The sequence below is a fragment of the Onychostoma macrolepis genome, chromosome 13 (genome assembly GCF_012432095.1).
Source record: "Onychostoma macrolepis isolate SWU-2019 chromosome 13, ASM1243209v1, whole genome shotgun sequence".
Classification (NCBI taxonomy): Eukaryota; Metazoa; Chordata; class Actinopteri; order Cypriniformes; family Cyprinidae; genus Onychostoma; species Onychostoma macrolepis.
Window position 1 is genome coordinate 30481972 of NC_081167.1, and position 22030 is coordinate 30504001.

A 22030-nucleotide genomic window follows, 5' to 3' on the forward strand; every position below is an offset into this window, starting at 1 on the left:
TAAACGCGTGCGAAAACGCCCTCACCCGCCATGATTTAAAACGCCGTGTAAACACATACTGTGTAAACATCGCATCAACTTATATTTCGCAAGAATGGAGAACAGCGATAGATGGACGGACGCTGAAGTGCAGGCACTTTTGAACATTTTGAACTCCTTTCCGATCGCTTGACGTATACGTCGACATTCCATGTCCATTATTGTGAACCCCTCAAGACACAACAAAAACACAGCTCCGATCACAGTGTCCTCCATCCTCCTGTTGTTAACGTTGTTCTTCTTTGTTTTCGTTGTTGAACGCCGCGCACAAATGACGTCGCTGTCGACCGGCTTACTTCACTTCTTAGTACCCACTGTCGGTGCGAATGCAACCCTTTAAATGGTGCTGGGAAATAGTTCGCGCAAAATCGCGAATACTTTTAGTTCTAGTTTTAGACCCTACTCTGAAGTAGGAGCTAATTCCTCCAAACGGAGTTCCGGGAACTAAAACAGTTCCTAGTTCCCGTGGTGTGAACACGCCAAAAAGTGGGTAGTTGCACAATTAGTTCGGGTACTATAAAAAGGTTCCTGCAGTGCGAAAGGCCCTCATCATTTCAGATCGGGACTTTGGAGCGCGGATCACTAATCTTACAATTCGCTAAATGACTTGTGAAGTCTGAATCAAATGATTCGCGATCCGCTTAGAGCTCTTCGAAACTGATTCAGAGTTTCAAAAAGCTCAGTTTCACCCAACACTATGTGCTTTTACATTTTACAAACCATACCGAAATTCGAAAATTAATGGATCTTACTTGTTTTGCTAGTGAGTCACGAGTTTGAATCAATCGGAGCGGTTCCAGCGTAAATAACTCACTTAATTGATTCGGTTTGCCTGTTCCTCCGCGTTTCGCGTCTTCACTCATGTGTCAGCACTACTACTAGCTTAGCTCGCTAGTTTTATGACATTAACTGAAATAAGCGAAAAGTATGGTGTTTAGAAATAAAATATCCATATTTCCATTCCAAAGATAACATCCAACAAATCTAGGAATATAGCTATTTAGGTGAGGTAACCGGTTTACTGCCAACCAGTGAAATACTCCATTAATACGACGAGATGCAGCTCAAAATATGGAAGCTTGGAGAATGCTTGCAAATAGCGAAACATTGAATATTTGACAGCTGTTTTACGATAAGTTAGAGAGTGATTTAAATTGCTTGACTTTTTCCTCAAATATGGCCTTTTTGAATTGAAAATAGGCCTATCGTTTACGTGATTTATGAATTCCTAACTGATCAGTGAAACAAACGTTTGGCATTTTCGACATATTAGGCATACAAACAAAAAATGCAAGTGTTTGCTTCCCAACTAAAATTTGAATTTCGTTCAACTTTCTATTTCTTTATGCTTCATTAACTCGCGCTCCACTTTAACCCAGTTTAAATTATTTAAAATGTCTTCGATAAAGCCATGACTGAACCACACTGAGTCACAACATTACAAACTTTGATTTGAAGCAAAAAATTATTTGAAAATCAGATCAAAAGACAATCAGACAAAAAGAGATCTCTGCTGAATTGTAGATAATGCCAGTTTTCACCATGAAATTCGCTGTTGAACATGATTATTAAAAAAATAAGTTAGAATAATGCAGTTTGATGGCTTTAACAAATGCATATACCACTGATTAACAACCTCGTAGCTCACGGTAAGTCAGTCTTTAAAGGTTTCTAAGTTATCATTAAAAATCGATTCCTCTATGTAGAAAATGAAAGGGATTTTTACTTCCACAACTTGACTGTTGTGTTCTATTGCTGTGCAGTTATTAGGGTGTTTGCTATTATGTTTTTTATTTTATTTTATTTTTTATTGGATGAAGTTGAGAGAGTGATGTTCTCAATGATAAAGCAGGTGAAAAATTTGGTCTCTATATATGAGACCAGAGTCATATCTAGAAACCAGAGTTGTGCACCTGTTTCATCAATAGCCTGGTGAAAACTGTAATATGTTTGCTTAGAGCATGCATTAGAATAACAGAGATGAAGACAAAGATAAGCAAAAAAAAAAAAGAAAAGGAAACTGGGAAAAAACTCAACAAAGCGTCAACAGAATAAGTAAACAAAGCAGTAGGAAGTGAATGATGCACTGAAGGAAACAGTGTGAGTTCTTCTGTAAAGAAGAGGCATAATAAAGATCTAAAAAACCCTCAATGACCAGTTCATCTCCACATATGGTACTTAGCATCCATTCAGCAGCTAATGAAGGGTTTCTTCTTAGCGGGCAGAGGCTCATTAGCTCGCTCAGGCAGATGGTGGTGCGGTAGGAGCAGGATGGTGTGCTGTACTACATATGTGCCACGTCTGTGAGGAAACTGCTGGACATTACTGGACAGCTGTAGAGGTTTATCACTGTGATCAGCCCTCTCAAATCCCACGACAACTCAGTGGAGACATTCAGTCCAGCACTTGTGAGATGCAACAAGAAAAACAAGGTAAAGTTCTCTCAGATTCACCTGCAGAACATATTCTCACTGAAAACAGCTTGAAACAGACTCGTGTAAGCATTGTTTTCAGAGATGCTGTGGCTGCAAACATATGGATTGAATCCCAATTTGCCCACCATCCATCTCATATGATATGCCAAAGTGAGACAGATGTATCCCAAATGGTGTTGAAAACACACTAAATGGCCTAAAGCATGTGGACGACTTCTAATTAACAGGCTCCAGTGATTTCCATGAGGACAAACCTTAATGCTACAGATAAAATGATGAAATCAAGGGAATTGTGTGCTTTAGATTTTATTGCAACACTTTATGAGGGGGGTTTTTCTGCACCAACTTGATGACACCCCTGTGCACAAATCAATGTCCATATTATTTGTTGACATTGGTGGTGAGATTTGTTTTCACTGGAATTACTGCAACAGCTAAAACCATTTATTAGAAAGAGAGAGACATATACTATTGCTTTGTAGTGCAATAGGGTTGATTTAGGATAATTGGGCCATTTTTCTCCAGTCGTCTCAATGGCAAAAGTGTCCCAATTTACTTTAATTCCCCTATGTCAAAGGTGCTTGGCTTCAAATCCTATTTTTAGTAGATTTGCCATGTTTGCATCCGTTTATGCCTTTTGTTATTTTAGGCTAATACTGCTTGTGTTATAGAAGAGGAGTTGCAATGAAGGGGATTCTTCAATTAGGAAAACTTTTCTGCAGCCTTCCATCTAGTCTGAAATAATCATGTTGACCTTCGCATTTGTGTTTTTCTGTTGAGTATTATATTTGATACATCGTTCTGCTTTGGGCTCATATAGTCTGATGTAGTGAGAATTAATTTTAGCTTTATTCAGAGACTCAAACTGATCAAAAATGTGTAATTTGGTGCAAATGCTGATATTTATACTTATATTGACAAAAGTATGAAATTCTGATGCTTGTGATGTAAATCAATGAGGTCTTTATAACAGCAGATACTGACATAAAATTATATATCTGTCGTCGTCATCTCCAATAATATGTCTTGGTAAGATGATCAGAACATATAATGCAATGCAATACAGTGATGCTTGAGAGATGAACAAATAAATGTTCCTCAAAAGCCTGATGATCATATAGTCACGAATGTACGAATTATCAAGTAAACCTAAGTTACTTCAGATGCATTTAGATAACACCATTATCATCATGACAGGTTTTTTTTTGACCAGAGTTTTTTGAACTTTCTATAGATTTACCATGGAAATGAGAAGTGATGGTCACACATCTCATTTTAAGATTTTAAAGGGACATTTCACCCAAAAATGAACATTTTGTCATCATTTACTCACCCACGCCATTACAAATTGGACATTTTGTCTTCTTTTCTTGAACAAGATATTTTGAGAAAAGTGTTTTTTTTGGTCCATACAGTGGAAGTCAATGAGCCTTAACATTGTTTGGTTACCAGTGTTCTTCAAAATATCTTAATTTGTTGTCTTTTGTGAAAGACACACAGGTTTGGACTGACAAGAGGAAGAGTAAATGATGAAAATATCAATATCTGAAATGAGGGTAGCTTTGTGTCATTTCCAAAACAAGCTAAATTTAGGATTTTTATTCAGAAACAATCATATCTTTTACATTTTATACGTTCAGAGTGGTCTAAATTAAAGAATCAGGTATTAATGTGTGTGATCGTGTGGTATAAAGGCCTGTGGTGTCACATTGCCATACCAGTGAGTTTGTGAAAACATACTCTGTGCTATTTATTCAACGTTTCCCTCAGTGCAGATATTATTTTCCTTTTTTTTTCCCCGTGACCCGGTGTTCTGCATCCATCTGTTAGTGGTAGTTTTGGCAGTGCCCTATCAGAACGAGTGCCAAATCAAAAGCACCTGTTGTAAGACTCTTCTACTCTTTGCCAAAACCATAAACAAACACGCCACACCAACTGCCAGTTTTGTCTGTCAAAGGAAAATAAGACATCAACGGCATCACTCCATGCAGCTTTGAAGAATATGCGACAGAAGCCCCAGGCCCTGGTTCAGAGATGTTTCCAACAGCTCTTCTTACTCGAAAGCGTCGGCGGCCTGAAGTTGCCTTCGCTGGGGGTCACGAGGAGGTGAAGTTCAGGGATGTGACTCTGTACCTGGTGGAGAGGAGGATGGGAAAAAGCAGGAGGAATTTTCTGTCTAATCTCGCCAGATCAAAGGGCTTCTGCGTAGACGATGCTCTCAGGTACGTGACACAGAAAACAATGGATGAGGTGAGACACCGTGACCTAATTTATATTTCAGAGTCTCGCATTATTACAGGAGAGTTCACCCAAAAATAAACATTTGCTGTTAATTTACTCACCCTCAGGCCAAGATGTCTGTGACTTTTTTTCTTCATTAGCACAGTAAAGAAGATTTTTAGTTGAAACCGTGGTCCTTGGAGACTCATAGAATGCAAGTCAGCAGCTACTTTCTTGCCCATCGGGGGACCTCTGTCGTTTTGAAAAAACAAACAAACAAAACAAAAAAATGTATGATGTGTCCCAAATCTCATACTACACTCTTAGAAATAAAGGTACAAAAGCTGTCACTGGGCGGTACCTTTTCAAAAGGTACACTTTTGCACCTATTAGGTTCAAATGTGTACATTTTAAGTACTAATATGTACCTTTAAGGTACCAAAATGGACCCTTTAGGTACAAACATGTACCTTTTGAAAAGGTACCGCCCCAGTGACAGCTTTTGTACCTTTATTTCTGAGAGCGTATCTGTCCTAAATAGTATTCAAAAATATAATTAGTATGTCCCGAATTGTAGTATGTTGAAATGAGCATGTCAAAGATGGTCTACCACTTCAGAATTTGAAGTGCAGATCAATGCACACTAAAATGGCTAATATTGCCGACAACACATTGCACGGGGATTCAATTAGAACTACAAACACGCATAAAAAGTGTTACAAAACTACAAACGTGGCAGATATGTGAGACAGAGAAAGGGGTTTGAGTGATATTTTTTTCATGGTTAGACATTGATTATTTATTTAATGGTAATTGCATTAGGCTATATTTCATCTGCAGCAACATTGTGAACTTTTATAACGATATGTTTGGTCATTAACTTTTAAATGCATCATAGTGATATAGTATAAGTTAACGAATTAGATCGCCGCATTAGTTCAGTTGGAAAATGTACCGCTACAATTCTAACCTGAAAATGTCTACTCTGCTCCATACAGCCAGGGTTGCCAGGTCTGCGTGACAAATTTAACTCAATGGCCAATCAAAAACAGCCCAGAGTAGAACAATGACCATATCCCAAATATCAAAACTCAAAGATGACTGACAGGACCATGCTGGAGGATTTGATGCTCAACAGATCCTGAGCTCATTAACAAATATCTGGTCTTGTAAGATGTGCTCCCTTTACACACAGAGTAGGGCTGTGCAATTAATCGAAAAACAGTTTCAATTTTGATTTTGGCCTCCAACGATTATGAAAATAACTTTTATAACCTTTCCAGCTCTGTGCTTTCGTTTCTCCATAAAAGCCCAATTTCACGTTCAAATCAGTAAAATCATGTAACATGACTTTCGCAAAATGGGACGTGCTTGATTTATTGAAGTATATTAGATTTATTTGTGTTTTTAAAAGATTTCTGTGATGCGCTCAGAGACGGAACAGAACACGGACATGTAAAGTCATCTTTTAGCTCAAGGTGCACGCCTAAATGGTCAAATACATGCAAAAATGTGGCGTTTAGTGATTATTCATGTACACCTTTATTTGTATCTTATTTGTATCGTATTATTTTATTGTATTTGTCCTTTGCTTTTTTAAAAAAAATTTTATTACTAACAATTTAATTATTTTCAATCATTTTGAGGACGTTTTGTTTGTTTGTTTGTTACTAATAGTTAGCTACCTAGTAGCCTACTCTGCTGTGATATTGAGAATTGTTAAATTTCGCTGGTCTCTACAATGTAGTTGTCATAGCAACCTTATTTACAGGAAATATATATTTGATATGTATCACTATCTTAAAAAAAAAAAAAAAAACTCATATAAAGTTTTGGTCATATGGCCCCCTCATAATCGTGTTAAATAATCGTGATTACAGTATTGACCAAAATAATCGTGATTATGATTTTTTCCATAATCGAGCAGCCCTAACACAGAGTGCGCATGATGGCGAAATCTAAAGTGAAAGTGAACAGATTTCAATACCCTGCATATCGATCCCTGCTGCGCAAAAATTATTCACACTATTAGAACGTTTGCGGGAGCGGGATTTAGAAAACAGTCCCGCGATTCAATTTCCCCTGAAGGCAACTGTGCTAGTTTTAGTACCAATTGGACTGGTTTTGTTATGCAGACCTGGCAACCCTGTTCAATACGTGCCTGGAAGCAGACCGCTCGTCTGAGGCTATGGATTACAGGTAGGCTAATAATGTTCAGTTTCTTGCACATACCGATTGTTTTGCTTCATAAGACCTTGATATATCTACCTTGAGCTAGATGTATTATTTTTGTATCTTTTTTAGTTCTCAAAACCACACAGTAAAAAAAAATAAAAAGTTGAGCCAACTTAAAATTTTAAGGCAACCAGCTTCAGCAGATTTTTGAGTTTTCTCAACTTGTCGTTTTAAATTTATACAACAAAAAAATTAGAGAAACTCCCACAAAAATAAGTTGAGCAAACTCAAAAATCTGCTGAAGCTGGTTGCCTTAATTTTAAGTTGGCTCAACTTTTTTTTTTTTTTTTTACAGTGCATAGCTGCTGACTTGCATTTTATGAATCACACAGTTCACCTATCTTGGGTGACCTGATGAGGGTGAGTAAATTAACAGCAAATTTAAGCATTGAACCTTTGGTTCAATCATTTTTAGGGAATTTGAACAGAACTTAAACAGAAGTAAGTATGTCTCAGCAAAACATTTTATTATATAAAACATCCAGGGAGAGGGTAAATACGTTTTTCATTCAATGAACATTTTTCATAAAAACACGTTTAGGCTTTAATAGTTGGTTTAGCTTAAAAAATGCCAATGACCACACTTGATTTGAGGTAAATGTATGTAAAACTGATGAACCATGAACCAAGTGTGAAAACAGTCAGAGGCATTTTCTGTGTTTGTTGCTTTAAATCCTACTCAAGAGTCATTCAGATCCCAGTAGAGATAGTTTCCCTATTTAGAGACGGTGAGTGACGTACATCTTTGGCAAACAATTAAAAGCTCTATTTTTCACTGTGTAATAAAATAGTTTCATTTGCATACAATTTTATGCAAATCACAGTGATAATGACTAGGGCGGCTGGAGTCTCCATGCGTTTCTAGACAGAGGGTTGCATAGAAAATGACGTTGTAATAATAGCACAGAAACCATCTATTAAAACCTCATCGTGCAGCTATTGATTAACAGCTTCAAGAAGAACCAAACTTGTTTTGAAGTCGAAAGCACAATATCAGAGTGTGTAATGTGCCGAACATCACGTGTGAAGTGTCATCTGTTATTCTTCTCTTCATGGCTGCTTGGTTAGATGCGATCCTGGACTGTTGGTGCCAGTTTGTGCAGGTGGAGAAGCACCAGTGGGAGTTGTTTGGGTAGATGGGCATAACAGCAGCCAGCAGTTTGCCGTAGCGTAGCGTGCCGAACCCAGCTGAGCGATGGCACCATTCCCAGAAATGCAGCTTGAGCTCGAGCGGCCTACGGCTGCATGCGGTCTGCAGCCAACCACAGGAAACCCGTCGTGATGAGCCGAAAACTGACATTTCATAAGCCAGTGAGGATTTGATATCAGTACAAGTCTGATAATACAATGCCCTATAATAAATCCCCTGGTATTACGCTGCACACGGATGCATGTCGTGATAGAGACGGAGCGGAGACGCTGCACAGGAAGAGCTGTAACATTCATAATGCACATCTTATGATATATTGAAGCTGTTTGAATCAATCAAAGCGTGATTGGCTTCCAGTGGAGTTTAATGTAAGAGGAAAATGCCGTTGCTCACAGGGTTGCTCGTTCATTGCTCGGCATCAGCTCGGATGCTTCTGCTAAAATTCCTTTCGGAGGAATAAAAATAGACACAAATGAGTCATGCAGTGAAAGTTTAGAGCTATAAAATTCAGATCATTTGATCTCGTGGGAGTTTGTGTCGGTCTCTCTGACTTCTAATTGCAAACATTGTCATCTTGAAAAATATGACAAATTTGCTTGCAATTTAAATACTCTGGTGCATGAATTTCAGATTCATGGTATAGAGTCAGAGGCTCATTTGACTTTGGCCACACATCAACTGCATAGCGACGCCCTGGCAAACACCTTATCATTTTGGTATTGAGTTTTGCACAGACAAACACCAGTAATATTTTCTTTAAAAACTGTAAAAAATGATTAAATATGTTGGACTAATAATGTATCGTTTCTCTGATTTCAAGTCAAATCAGTGTGTTATTGTTAAATAGACTTATTAAAAAATGTTTTCATTAGTTGGCAACTAACTGAAATAAGTTTAAGTACTCAAATTACTAAAAGTATTGAAATAAAGCTAAAATATGAAATAATTTGGTTTACTAAAACTGAAATAAAACTGATGAATTAAAACTAAATAGAAATATAAAAGGGTAAGTTTTATTAATTGAAATAAAGCTAAAAAATAAAATTAAAAACTTGAGAATTAGAAATGTTGCCTTGACAACTAACCAAAATAAGTGTAAGTAATAAAATTACTAAAACTGAAATGAATAGAAATAGAAAACTTTAGATTGAAAATAATCAATGTTGCTTTGGCAGCTAACCGAAATAAGTTGAAATACAAAAATTACTAAAACTAAATCTGCAGTAAAAATTTAATTATTTAAATATCAGTATTAATAACTAAGTTTTGTGAATTTTAATAAATAAATATAAATATTTGATGAACTTAAACTTAAAAAAACTTGAGAAAAAAATGTGAATTGTTGCCTTGGCAATAAACTGAAATAAGTTTAAGTTGAAGTATACTGAAATTACTAAAACTGGAGGGAAAAATAATTCAAATTAAATAGAAATATAAACTATGAAATATAAAAAAACTATAAATATAAATAAAACATTTTTTGTTAATTAAAATAAAGCTGAAAAATACAAATATTAGATAAAATACTGAAATTACAAAAACTGCAAAATTTTACAAAAATAAAAATGACTGAAGCACATAACAAAATTACTAAAACTTAAACTGAAAATATAAAAATGAAAGCTAATTCTAAATATGTATAAATATTCTAATAGTAGGCCTATAATAATGCTAAAGTAGTCAGACCATAAAAAGTGTTGTTTTTTGTTATTCAATCAAACAATCCAGATTTACATTTGTAAAGAATAAAGATGAGAGAGTTTTCCCACTGATGGCAAACAGAAGTGAGTAAATCAGTCTCGCAAGCCACGTCAGCGGTCGATTTCCCTCAAGCGCTCTCCGTCTCGGGCTAATTTCAAACATCCACAGCGGCACCTGTCCGTTCTGCTATTGTACCTCTGCGTGTCTGATTGCGAGCGCTGCACGATGGGGGTAATTTGGTTTAGCCGACTGCTCTGATAGACTCAGTCATTTAGCAAAGTGCTGAAAGCTCAGGACTGACTGTGTGTGTGTGTGTGTGTGTTATATGTCTGATCATCACACACGTCACATTCACATCCTAATGTGTGAAAGTCCACCTGATTTGATTTCATATGGTATAATCTGATCATTGAGAACCGCTGGAGGAATGAAAACCGCCGGACGAGAGTGTGTGGGTGTGTGTGAGAGAATCAATCAGTCGTAGAGTAGCTGTGAAACTGGATTAAGGAGCTTGAAAACAGCTATTTATGTGCCACACGATCTGGGATCCATTATGTGCATCTAATGTTGTGTGTGTGTGTGTGTGTGTGTGTGTGGTTGGCAGTGCTGATGTGACGCACGTCGTGTCGGAGGGGAACGCGGCGCAGGAGCTCTGGAGCTGGCTGGAGGAGCAGGGCTTCAGAGAGACTCATGACAAACACGTGTTGCACATCAGCTGGTTTACTGAGAGCATGAGCGCCGGCCGGCCCGTGCCTGTGGAAATCAGACATTACATACAAGTAAGTGCACTTGAGAAGCTCATATAACAAAGAGTAGCTGTCTTTTTTCCACAATCTGTTAGCATTGCTGTGTGTTTCACCGGTTATTATGTTTAACCCTCAAAGACACAAATATATATATATATATATAAAAAAAAAAATTATTTAACCTTTTAAATGTTTCTGTAGGAGGCCTCTAATGCAGAAATTGTAGTCAGTTTTTAGGGAAATGTTATATTTATTGCAATGTGGGGCTCTTGGGTAGCAGCATTTCAGTGATTGTACTCACTGAACAAATGTAGAGAACATCTAAAGATTCATTTGCAGGGTGTAATGCTTTTGTAACCCCATAACAGTGACCTATATTAATATATGCACTAATACTCACACAATAATGGTAAAATAAATCATATTTGTATGAAAAAAAAAACATTATAAAAATACATTCAGATTATATTTACAAAACCTGATGAACTACATGAAAACTTCTATCATTTGACTTTAAAACTTCCATCTCTGTCACTGTTGCCATTTTGGACAACATCAGTGATATTATACACATATGATGAGAAGAGATGGTCTTTTCTGGCTGGTGGCATTCTGAAAAAAAATAAATAAAAAAATAAATAAACACCAATTATTTTCCAAGCTATATAATTTCAGTGCAAATCAATCCCAATCAAATCAAACCCAAAACCACACACAATGTTTTCATTACTTTAAATATTGACTAAAATATAGAAAGAATATATAAAAAATCAAGTTGCCAAGGCAACATTTCTCATTTTTGTTCAGTTTTAGTACTAAAATAACAAAAACTAAAACTTATTAAAAAACTGTATAGACATATTTTTTAAAAGCAAAAGGTAATAAAATAAAAAAACAACAACACATTGCTAAAACTTTCAGCTGATATAAAAAGCACCTAAAAACATTTTCATTACTTTAAATAAAACATAAAAGATATATATAAAAATTCCACAAAAACTAAAACTTAATAAAAACTGTGTGGAAATATTTAAAAAAATCAAAAGATAATAAAAATGTAAAAAAATAAATAAATAAATAAATACAAAATTGCTAAAACTTTAACTAAAATAAAAATGAAATCAGAATGTTAGTATTCCCATTTACTTCACCTATGAAATCACTCAGTTTTGCTCAGGGTTATTTAAAACTTAAATAAAACAAACAAATAAAATATCATTATTTGAAATAAAAATATGAACTAAAATAAAATAAAATACAGAAAAATGATTCAAAAACAGCTAGTTGCCAAAGCCACATTTATCATTTTTGTTTAGTTTGTTGAAGTATTAAATAACTAAAACTGAAAGCTTAATAAAAGACATATGGGCATTTTAAAAAAAAGCAATAAACCAAAGTACTAAATATATAGCAAAAATGAAAAAGTAAAATATAAAAATAAAATCTAATAATTCAAGAAATGAACAAATCTGTTAGCATTCCCATTTGTTTCACCCATGATCACTCAATTCTCCTCAATCATGAACTAAAATGAAGAATATTTTAGAATATTTCTAAAATGAAAAAATTAATTACTTAAAATAAATGAAACTGACTGAAATAATATAAAACACATCAAATAATAAAACTAAATAAACTAAAACTTAAAATCTACAGTATATAGACAAAAAATAAAAATTACAAACACAACAAAATTACTAAAATGAACTAAAATTACAATTAAAAACAAAATATAAAATAAAATTTACTTCAAACTATATAGTATGTCAAACATACTAAAATAACACTGATTCTGCTTTCATGAAATAGAAAAAAAATAAGCTTGTGACGAACAATTGTTTGTGATGTTTATGTTTTGTTCATCATGATAATCTTCACAAATGCACACAGCTTTTATGAAATTTGAAGAGAAACATAGGCTATACGAATTACAAACTACCCACAGTCACATGACTTCAACATCACCACCATTAAGCTTCATTCAACTCGTTTAGTCTTTATTTAAAACACATTTTCCCTGAACGTTTGAGTTAGAATAATTTATAAAGTGTGTGTGATTATAAACACAACAAGGCTGTAAAAGCGACTAGTAAGTAGATGAGTTTATCTTTTCGGCTTGATGATGTTTAATGTCACCCACAACCACTATAGTCCCATTTAGAAACGTGTTAGCAAAAAGTAAAGGCTTTAAAAAAAAAGGTATTACTACTAGCATATATTGTGTCGTAGAATAAAACATTCAAATATCTTGAGCTTGTGTTCAATTATAGACCTAATTTCAGACATTTAACCAAAAAACATTCAAAAAACCCACTGACTTTGGGATCATGGATCTTTCTAGTGTTCAAAAACATGTATGAATTAGATGTGACCAAAGACATAAAGACTTTACAGCCTACTGAATGAAATATGGCATCTAGGTTGATTCATGCAGTGCTAGAATCATAAACGAATCACTGCTGGCCTCATTAAATATTCATGTGCTAAAAGCTCACACGCTGCTTTGTTTGAGCATCAACAGTTCAAATGTTGATGGTGAACATGTTAAATGCAGTTAGTAGTAATCAAAACAGGTCATGTGCTCGTCACATTTTGAACTTGTTCATTTAGTATTATTAACCTCATGAATAGCAAATGAGACACTTAACACTGAGTTTTTCCAAATGTATCAAAACCTACCAACTTCTATAAAGAATTAATAACCAATTAGAGTTTTTGTCGGTATTACAGTTTTTTGCAGTCATTTTCCAGTTTAGGATGTTGCCATAGACAATGGCGTTGGTTTAAAAGAATGTTGCAACCTAAACAGTGTAGTTCTATTTGATTCTGTAACACATCTAATTTTTAAGCTTAACTGGGCTATTTGAACAATTTCAAGAGTGAAAAGTCAATTGAAAATGTGCTGAAAGTTTAGTCATCCTCAGGCCATCCAAGATTAGGATGAGTTTGTTTCTTCATCAGATTTGGAGAAATGTAGCATTGCATCAGTGTCTCAGCAATGGATGCTCTGCAGTGAATGGGTGCCGTCAGAATGAGAGTCCAAACAGCTGATAAACACATCACAATAATTCACACCACTCCAGTCCATCAGTTAACATCTGGAGAAGACAAAAGCTGAAACAAATCCAGCATTAAGACATTTTTAACTAATATCTGAGTCCATAATCCATATAACACTTCCTCCAGTGAAAAAGTGTTCTGGTCTGAATCAGGAGAGAAATCTGCACAGATCAAGCACTAAACAAATACAGTATGTGGCTGGATTTTGATGTGAGAGACAACAGTACATGGACCTTTTCACTGGAGGAAGTGTTATTATTATGGACTCATATTTCAGCCGAATGCAACGGTTTAAAGTGAAAAAAAAACATCTTAATGATGGATTTATTTGTTACAAACGTGCAGCTTTTGTCTTCTCAAGACATTAACTGATGGACTGGAGTAGTGTGGATTATTGTGGTGTTTTTATCAGCTGTTTGGACTCTCATTCTGACGGCACCCATTCACTGCAGAGCATCCATTGCTGAGACACTGATGCAGAGACACATTTCTACAAATCTGATGAAGAAACAAACTCATCCTAATCTTGGATGACATGAGGGTGAGGACATTTTCAGCAAATATTAATTTTTGGGTGAACTATATTCCTTTAAATCTGTCATATTGTTTATTAGATGTAATAACAACTATTGGAGCACTGGGTGTCGCTGTGAGCCTGAAAGGGTTTCTGACATGACACTGCACATATGTAAAATAATGAAGGGATGCACATCTTAGAAATGAAGGTTGAAATTGAAGAGGAATAGATCAAATAAAAAATGTTGCATGTTCTTTGTTCAAATGCATGACCAGCAAACACTCACAAATGCAGATTCAATGCCGAATGTTTGTTCTTTTATCTCCAAAAAGCATTCTCCCCATTCGTTTGACAGCTCCATTGAATTCTCAGAGCTTGAATGCGCTTAAATTACATTTCTATAGAAAGCAACTTCACAGCCGCTTTGGGAAATAATGGGAAAGCACATTAAATTTCACATGTTGGTTGCAAAGTGCACATTTCATAAAGCCGTAAGGCCAGCGCCTGACAGCCTCAGAGTGATGCTCAATACAGCGTCAAATAGAGGCATCAGCGCGACGCCGGGCCTCGTAGTGCATCGCTAACTGACGCTGAAGACTGATTCTCCACCCCTGGACAACGCCGTGGGCGCTTCCGCAGCATATGTGCCCCAAATAAAGAAATATGCTGCCTGTTTCACAAACTCCATTAATCTCTCTTCTCCTTCTCAGTGGGATACAGACGAGCACAAGTTGTCCATCTTGCGTCGCCGCTAACCGTGCCCAAAAGCTGCGCTCTCGCCGCGCGTCTCGCAGGACTTATGACTGTGAACCTGAGTTTGTCTTGTAGCCGCTTTAGTGCCGCAGACCAGAAAATGGCTTGTTTACTTTTGGCCGGCATTGATTGAGGCGTTTAGCATCGAGCGGCTCGAATGAAGATGCTTTGATTGATCAGAATATCAAGAGTCAGGTAATGATGCAGAAGACAATAATTGATCTGCGACATTAAAGGAATAATTCAGCCAAAAATGAGACTTCTGTCATTGTTTACTTCAGACTCGTATGCTGTTATTTCTGTGAAGAAATTTGCATGCACAATCTTCCATATGACAACATAATCTCCAAAAAGGACAAAAATATATATAGTATATTCCAAGTAATTTCCAAGATGCTTTGAGTGAAGAAAATGGTGCATTACAGCAGGTTTTATGTCACTGAACGTCATTGATTTTTGTGTGACAGATGAAAAACATGACAATAAATAAGGTTTAAGAAGAGGAGATTTATCAATGAATGACTTAAAGTTTCTCATGCAATGCTGTCAGATGATTTCAAGAGTCAGAATATACAGAGTGCAAGACAAATGATGTTTTTATGCTATATTTTGTCCTTGGCAGAAGACAAACAGAGGTTGTTAAATGAAGGATTGAGAAAGTTGAGGACATTTTTAATTTTTGGAGAGAACCAGGGTTATTATTTACATTTATGCATTTGGCAGATTCTTTAATCCAAAGCATTTTACATTTCTAGCACCATGAATATATATATATTTCTTTATTTTTAGATTTAATTAATATAGTTTGATTAATTTTAGTACTTTAAGTACATCTAATTTGTATATTTGATATTTTTCCAGCTTTATTTTAATTTTTTTTTTCCAGCTTTATTTTAATGAACATAGTTTTTTATATTTCAATTTAGCTTTAATTCATTTCATTTCAGCTTTGGTTTTAGTAATTTCAGTACTTCAACTTCAGTTTATTTCAATTAATTGCCAATACAATATTTCTTTTCTATTTTTTCTAGGTTTAAGCTTGTTTTTCAACTAATATATATATATATATATATATATATATATATATATATATATATATATATATTCAGCTTCATTTCAATTACCAAAAACTTTTAAAAAATATTTCTATTTAGCTTTAAGTCATTTTTATTTCGATTTTAGTTTTAGTAATTTTAAACTTTTAATTTTAGTTTAAGTTTTAGTAATTTTATGTGCTTTTGTCATTTTTATTTATTTATATTTTGTTATTTTAAAATATTATTTAATTTATTTTTACTTCAGTTTTAGTATTTTATTTTTTTACTTAAGCTCTTTTTATTTAATTTAGTTGCCAAGGCAGCATTTGTACGTTTTTCATGTAGTAATTATTTTTATTTTATTTGAGCTTTATACAATTTGATGACAAGTATTTTCTTAACATCTGTAGTTTTAGCACTGGATTCTGAACTATTCCTTTTATAACGATGCATGATGAGGTGTAGAAGTGCCAAAATGCACCGCTTCAAAAGAAGTTGCCTTTATAAGCGCTCTAAAAATGTCGTTCTTCAGTCACCTTCACGGCTCTCTTTCTCTCCTGACGACAAGCTGCAGCTTTTACACCCACTGACTCGTAATGGTTGTAAGAAACACAGATAAATACACCTCTCTCTGCCGTCTAGACGGATGGGATGATCAGAAACGAGTGTGAGCGTGTGTGTGTGTGTGTGTCTTCAGAGACATCTGTTTCGCTATCAGTCATGCACTTGGAGAGGAAGCGGAGGCCCAATCAGGAGGGACGTGAACCCGAGCCGGGCCGGTGTTCAGGGTGTGATCTCATTAACCCGAGCGACTCGGCTCACCTGCTCAAGTGTTGGTCATTAACCCGCAGCAGACGCTTCTCTCACCTGCATTCATTTCAGCTCATTGTTTCGGCCTGTTGAGGTGAAGTCTATCCTCAGACAAAAAACCTCTTTTCAGTGTCTGTGACCTCCAGATGTGATTGCTGCATTGCGCCCCCTGGTGCCAGATGTAATGCACTTTTAATTCGTTCCCAAAACAGTGTAATTGTAGCATGAGAGACACTCAAGAGGAATGCTATTGCTCTATTAAACTGCCCTGCATCATATCTGCTGAATGAAATCCAATATTTCTTCCTTACTAATTTTGTGCCGCTGATTCCAAAAATATCCTGTTTTGCTGGAGCACTTCACACATTGTCAGTAAATAGGATGCATTTTTTTACTGCATCCAAACAGCAACAGAAAGTGACAGATTTTGTGAAAACAGCTCTTTTATTTATAAATGTGTATTTATGTTAAGTTATTTGACATTAAATGGAATATTTGAACATATTTTTACACACATTATAAGTTAAATTATGTATTTTGATGAATCCTTAACATTTTTATACACACACACACACACACACATATGTATATATTATAATTTGAAAAAATTAATATTCATATTTAATTTAATATTCATTTTCTTTTTTCAGTTTTATTTCAATTAACATTTTTTTCCCCTTTTGTTATTGTAATATTTTCATTTTTATTTCTGTTTAATTTAACATTTTAAGTAATCTAATGTGCCTTTTTCATTTTTATTATTTTTTAATATCTATGTTTATCTTTAATTAGTTTGAATTTCCATTTTGGTCATTTTAGTACTTTGAAGTTTAGTTTAGCTTTTTGTAATCCAATGCGCTTTTGTCATTTTTATTTTTTATATTAACATTTATCAATAATTTATTTTTATTTCATTCTTAGTAATTTTAGTACGTGAAGTTTTTAATGTTTTAGTTTCATAGATAATTAGAGAAATCTTCATAATTATTTTGTGAAAAAACTGTACATGATGGAAAGTTTTTATTAATATACTTGAATTCTGCATAATCAATTTAGGTAATATTAGGCCCTTTCTATTGCAAATCAGCAGATTTTTTAATTTTTAATTTAATTGAATTTATTTTATTTTATTATTTATTTTATTTCAAAATTCAGGGATGTGTAATATGGAGTATGGAGGGCTATGTAGGACCAAATTACTAAAAATTAAAAAAATGTTGAAATATATAAATAAATCATTAAATACATAATGAAATAATTAAATGCAGAAATAAATATATAAATATTTATTCATTTATTTTTTCATTCATTAGTTTATTAATTAATTAATTAATTAATTAATTTATTAATTAATTAATGTATTTATTTCTTCATTTATTTCCTCCCTCCACATTTCATTTTCAGGGTTGCGGTTGTCGCACGTCACTCAGTGGGCGGCGTCACCTTTCAAACTCGATTTCTTTGGTCTTTTTCTAATTGAGGCGCCCTTTTATCGTTTTTCGCATCAGCTATGGCTGAGCATGGTACAGTAAAAGATCAGTTGTTGACTCTTGCAGATGAAGTTGTCAGTCAAAACGTTGCCTGTAACATAATTTTAATTCAAGTAGGAAATATCCGGGAGATGTTGGCTGCACGTGTAAACAGAGCATAAGCAGCCCATGCTTTTTTCGGCCTAGTCTATCTTACGCTGAATTAAAGCCACAGTGTTTGTGATTTATTTATGTATTTAATTATTTCATTGTGTATTTAAAGATTTATTTATATATTTCAACATTTATTTAATGATTTAATTTTGAGTAATTTGGCCCTCCATAGTGTAATAGATCAGGAGACATAATGTAAAAATCAACGTTGTCTCAGATTCTCAGTTTCTCTTAATGGAGGAATTGACTTGAATTTGATGGAAAATATTAGACTTGGCAAATCTGAGCAGTTTGAGACCTTGCCGAGTCTCCATATAATCTCCATGCAGTCTTACCGCTGTCTAGGACAAAACTGAGTATTTTTTAGACATTGGAAATGAATATTTTTGCCTGAGTGGCAGTGAAAAGGCATGCGAAGTCAGAGACCCGCAGTGAGGTCTGGTGTCACAGGAAGGGAAATTAAATCTGAAAGTGCCTTTAACTATCATAACATAATGGGGGACCAGATTAGTTTCTGATTTGCCCTGAAATAGTCATCATACAGGCATTATATGCAGCCTTTTTATGCTCGTGAAGGAGGTGACGCCCCTGACGGCGAATAATGGCTCTGATTTTTCTCACTTCTGAGCACTCGATGCTTTTGCTGGAGGGTAGTGAAGATATCAGGCCTCTTTTCATTCAGATTCTCGACGCCTCTAAAATAGCTGGCGGTCAGAACAGCGTGTTAGCGTTCACTTTTCCTGTTGAATCTCTGAATCGGCCATTATCACAATGTGCCGAGATGATTGCGCAGGTCATTTTCACGGGTACAGACTCCTGTTGCATCGAGCAATTATTCCCAGAGCGCTGACATTACATCTGTAATCCTTTAGTGAGTCGGGAGGGGGTGAATAATCAAACGCCAATTCATGAGGGCTAAACTGGAGCTGCAGGCTATAATTGTAAATCATAAAGTTGTAATTGATTCTGATGCATCCTGTCGTTATCGTGCTGTTCCTGTGTGACGAGATAAACATTTGTTAGCAGGTGTAACCAGACTCTCACGTGTTCTGAGGATAATGTGAGTGTTTACCTGCACAAAAGATCCTTCCGTGATGCTGAGAAGTGGTAGGTGGTTGCTAGGGCGTTGCTTTGTGGTTGTTAGGGTTTCTGGGTAGTTACTACGATGTTGCTATGTGGTTGCCATGATATGGCTTAGCAGTTACTTGGGTATTCTGTGTGGTTACTAGGGTGTTGCTATGCACTTGATAGGGTGTTATGGGTGGTCACTAGGGAATTACTAAGTCATTTCTATTGTGTTCTCTGTGACTTCCAAGGGGTTTCTAGAGTGGTTGCTAGGTGTGTAATTGTGTCTAAGGTGTTCTAGGTGGTATCCAGGGCATTGCTAGGGTATTCTAAGTGATTGCTAGGGTGTTTCTATACAGTTTTGAGGGTAGTTACCAGGATGTTGCTTGGTGGTTGTTAGGGTTTCTGGGTAGTTACTAGGATGTTGCTATGTGGTTGCCATGATATGGCTTTGCACTTGCTTGGGTATTCTGGGTGGTTGCTAGGGTGTTGCTATGCTATGTGGTTGCCATGATATGGCTTTGCAGTTGTTTGTGTTTTCTGGGTGGTTGCCAGGGTGTTGCTACGCAGTTTCGAAGGTGGTTACCAGGGCGTTGCTTGGTGATTGTAAGGGTTCTGGGTAGTTAGAAGGATTTTGCTATGTAGTTGCTATGATGTAACTTTGCAGTTGCTTGGGTATTCTGCGTGCTTGGCATTTGGTATGTACAGTAATCACATCAAGCAATTATTCCCAGAGCGCTGACATCACAGCTGTAATCCTTTAGTGAGTCGGGAGGGTGAATAATCAAACGCCAATTCATGAGGGCTAAACTGGAACTGCTGACTGTAATTGTAAATCATAAAGCTGTAATTGATTCTGGTGCATCCTGTCATTATCGTGCTGTTCCTGTGTGACGAGATAAACATTTGTTAGCAGGCGTAACCAGACTCTCACGTGTTCTGAGGATAATGTGAGTGTTTACCTGCGCAAAAGATCCTGCTGTGATGCTGAGAAGTGGTAGGTGGTTGCTAGGGCGTTGCTTTGTGGTTGTTAGGGTTTCTGGGTAGTTACTACGATGTTGCTATGTGGTTGCCATGATATGGCTTAGCAGTTACTTGGGTATTCTGTGTGGTTACTAGGGTGTTGCTATGCACTTGATAGGGTGTTATGGGTGGTCACTAGGGAATTACTAAGTCATTTCTATTGTGTTCTCTGTGACTTCCAAGGGGTTTCTAGAGTGGTTGCTAGGTGTGTAATTGTGTCTAAGGTGTTCTAGGTGGTATCCAGGGCATTGCTAGGGTATTCTAAGTGGTTGCTAGGGTGTTTCTATACAGTTTTGAGGGTAGTTACCAGGATGTTGCTTGGTGGTTGTTAGGGTTTCTGGGTAGTTACTAGGATGTTGCTATGTGGTTGCCATGATATGGCTTTGCACTTGCTTGGGTATTCTGGGTGGTTGCTAGGGTGTTGCTATGCTATGTGGTTGCCATGATATGGCTTTGCAGTTGTTTGTGTTTTCTGGGTGGTTGCCAGGGTGTTGCTACGCAGTTTCGAAGGTGGTTACCAGGGCGTTGCTTGGTGATTGTAAGGGTTATGGGTAGTTAGAAGGATTTTGCTATGTAGTTGCTATGATGTAACTTTGCAGTTGCTTGGGTATTCTGCGTGCTTGGCATTTGGTATGTACAGTAATCACATCAAGCAATTATTCCCAGAGCGCTGACATCACAGCTGTAATCCTTTAGTGAGTCGGGAGGGGGTGAATAATCAAACGCCAATTCATGAGGGCTAAACTGGAACTGCTGACTGTAATTGTAAATCATAAAGCTGTAATTGATTCTGGTGCATCCTGTCATTATCGTGCTGTTCCTGTGTGACGAGATAAACATTTGTTAGCAGGCGTAACCAGACTCTCACGTGTTCTGAGGATAATGTGAGTGTTTACCTGCGCAAAAGATCCTGCTGTGATGCTGAGAAGTGGTAGGGTGTTGCTATGCAGTTTTCGAGAGTGGTATTCTGCGTGGTTGCTAGATATTTGGTATGCAATTGTGTCTAAGGGGATCTAGGTTGCATTGAGGGCATTACCAGGGTATTCTGAGTGGTTGCTAGGGTGTTGCTATACGGTTACTTTTTCATTTTTAGGGTGATTTAGGTGGTTTCCAGAATGTTGCTGTGCAGTTGCTAGGGTACTCCACATGGTTGTTTGGGCTTTTCTATGTAATTTTGAAGGCCTTCTAGGTGTTGCCAAGGTGTATTCTGGGTGGTTGCTAGGGACCCTCCTTCACTGTAAGTCTATGGGTTTTTTTCAGATCTGCATGATATACAGTTACTTGTTTTAGCAAACATCACTAATAATGTAAATGTATGGCAAAGTGATTCTGTATGTATTAAATATTGAGATGCTTTGTGAACTGTTTCATGTCACTTGTTTATTTTGATCTAATATTGACTGAACATCTTCTGATTGATTTATGAGTCTCTCTCTCTGTGTGTGTGTGTGTTTATGAGCAGAATCCCACTATGGATCAGAGGTCGTGTGCACATCCGTCAGCCAAACCTGAGTCTGCTGTGTCTCCGTACGCCTGCCAGAGACGAACGACAATAGATAACCATAATAAGATCTTTACAGTGAGTACAAACACATG

General features: G+C 36.1%; 1 protein-coding gene across 4 annotated transcripts in view; it reads left to right on the forward strand.

Moving 5' to 3' along the window:
- The first annotated feature begins 4385 nt into the window (after positions 1–4385).
- dntt (deoxynucleotidyltransferase, terminal) overlaps positions 4386–22030 on the forward strand; it is a 144611-nt gene continuing 126966 nt past the window's right edge. For 3 of the 4 annotated variants that reach the window (XR_009273817.1, XR_009273818.1, XM_058794830.1), the window contains exons 1-3: positions 4386–4696; positions 10385–10559; positions 21897–22013. Coding sequence is in view for 2 of the 4 variants with exons in the window: in XM_058794830.1 (XP_058650813.1) it covers positions 4509–4696; positions 10385–10559; positions 21897–22013 (480 nt within the window). In the remaining 2 variants the exon portion in view is untranslated. Of the gene's footprint in view, positions 4725–10384; positions 10560–21896; positions 22014–22030 lie in introns of all 4 variants that reach the window. The other variant, XM_058794831.1, reaches the window with a different exon arrangement.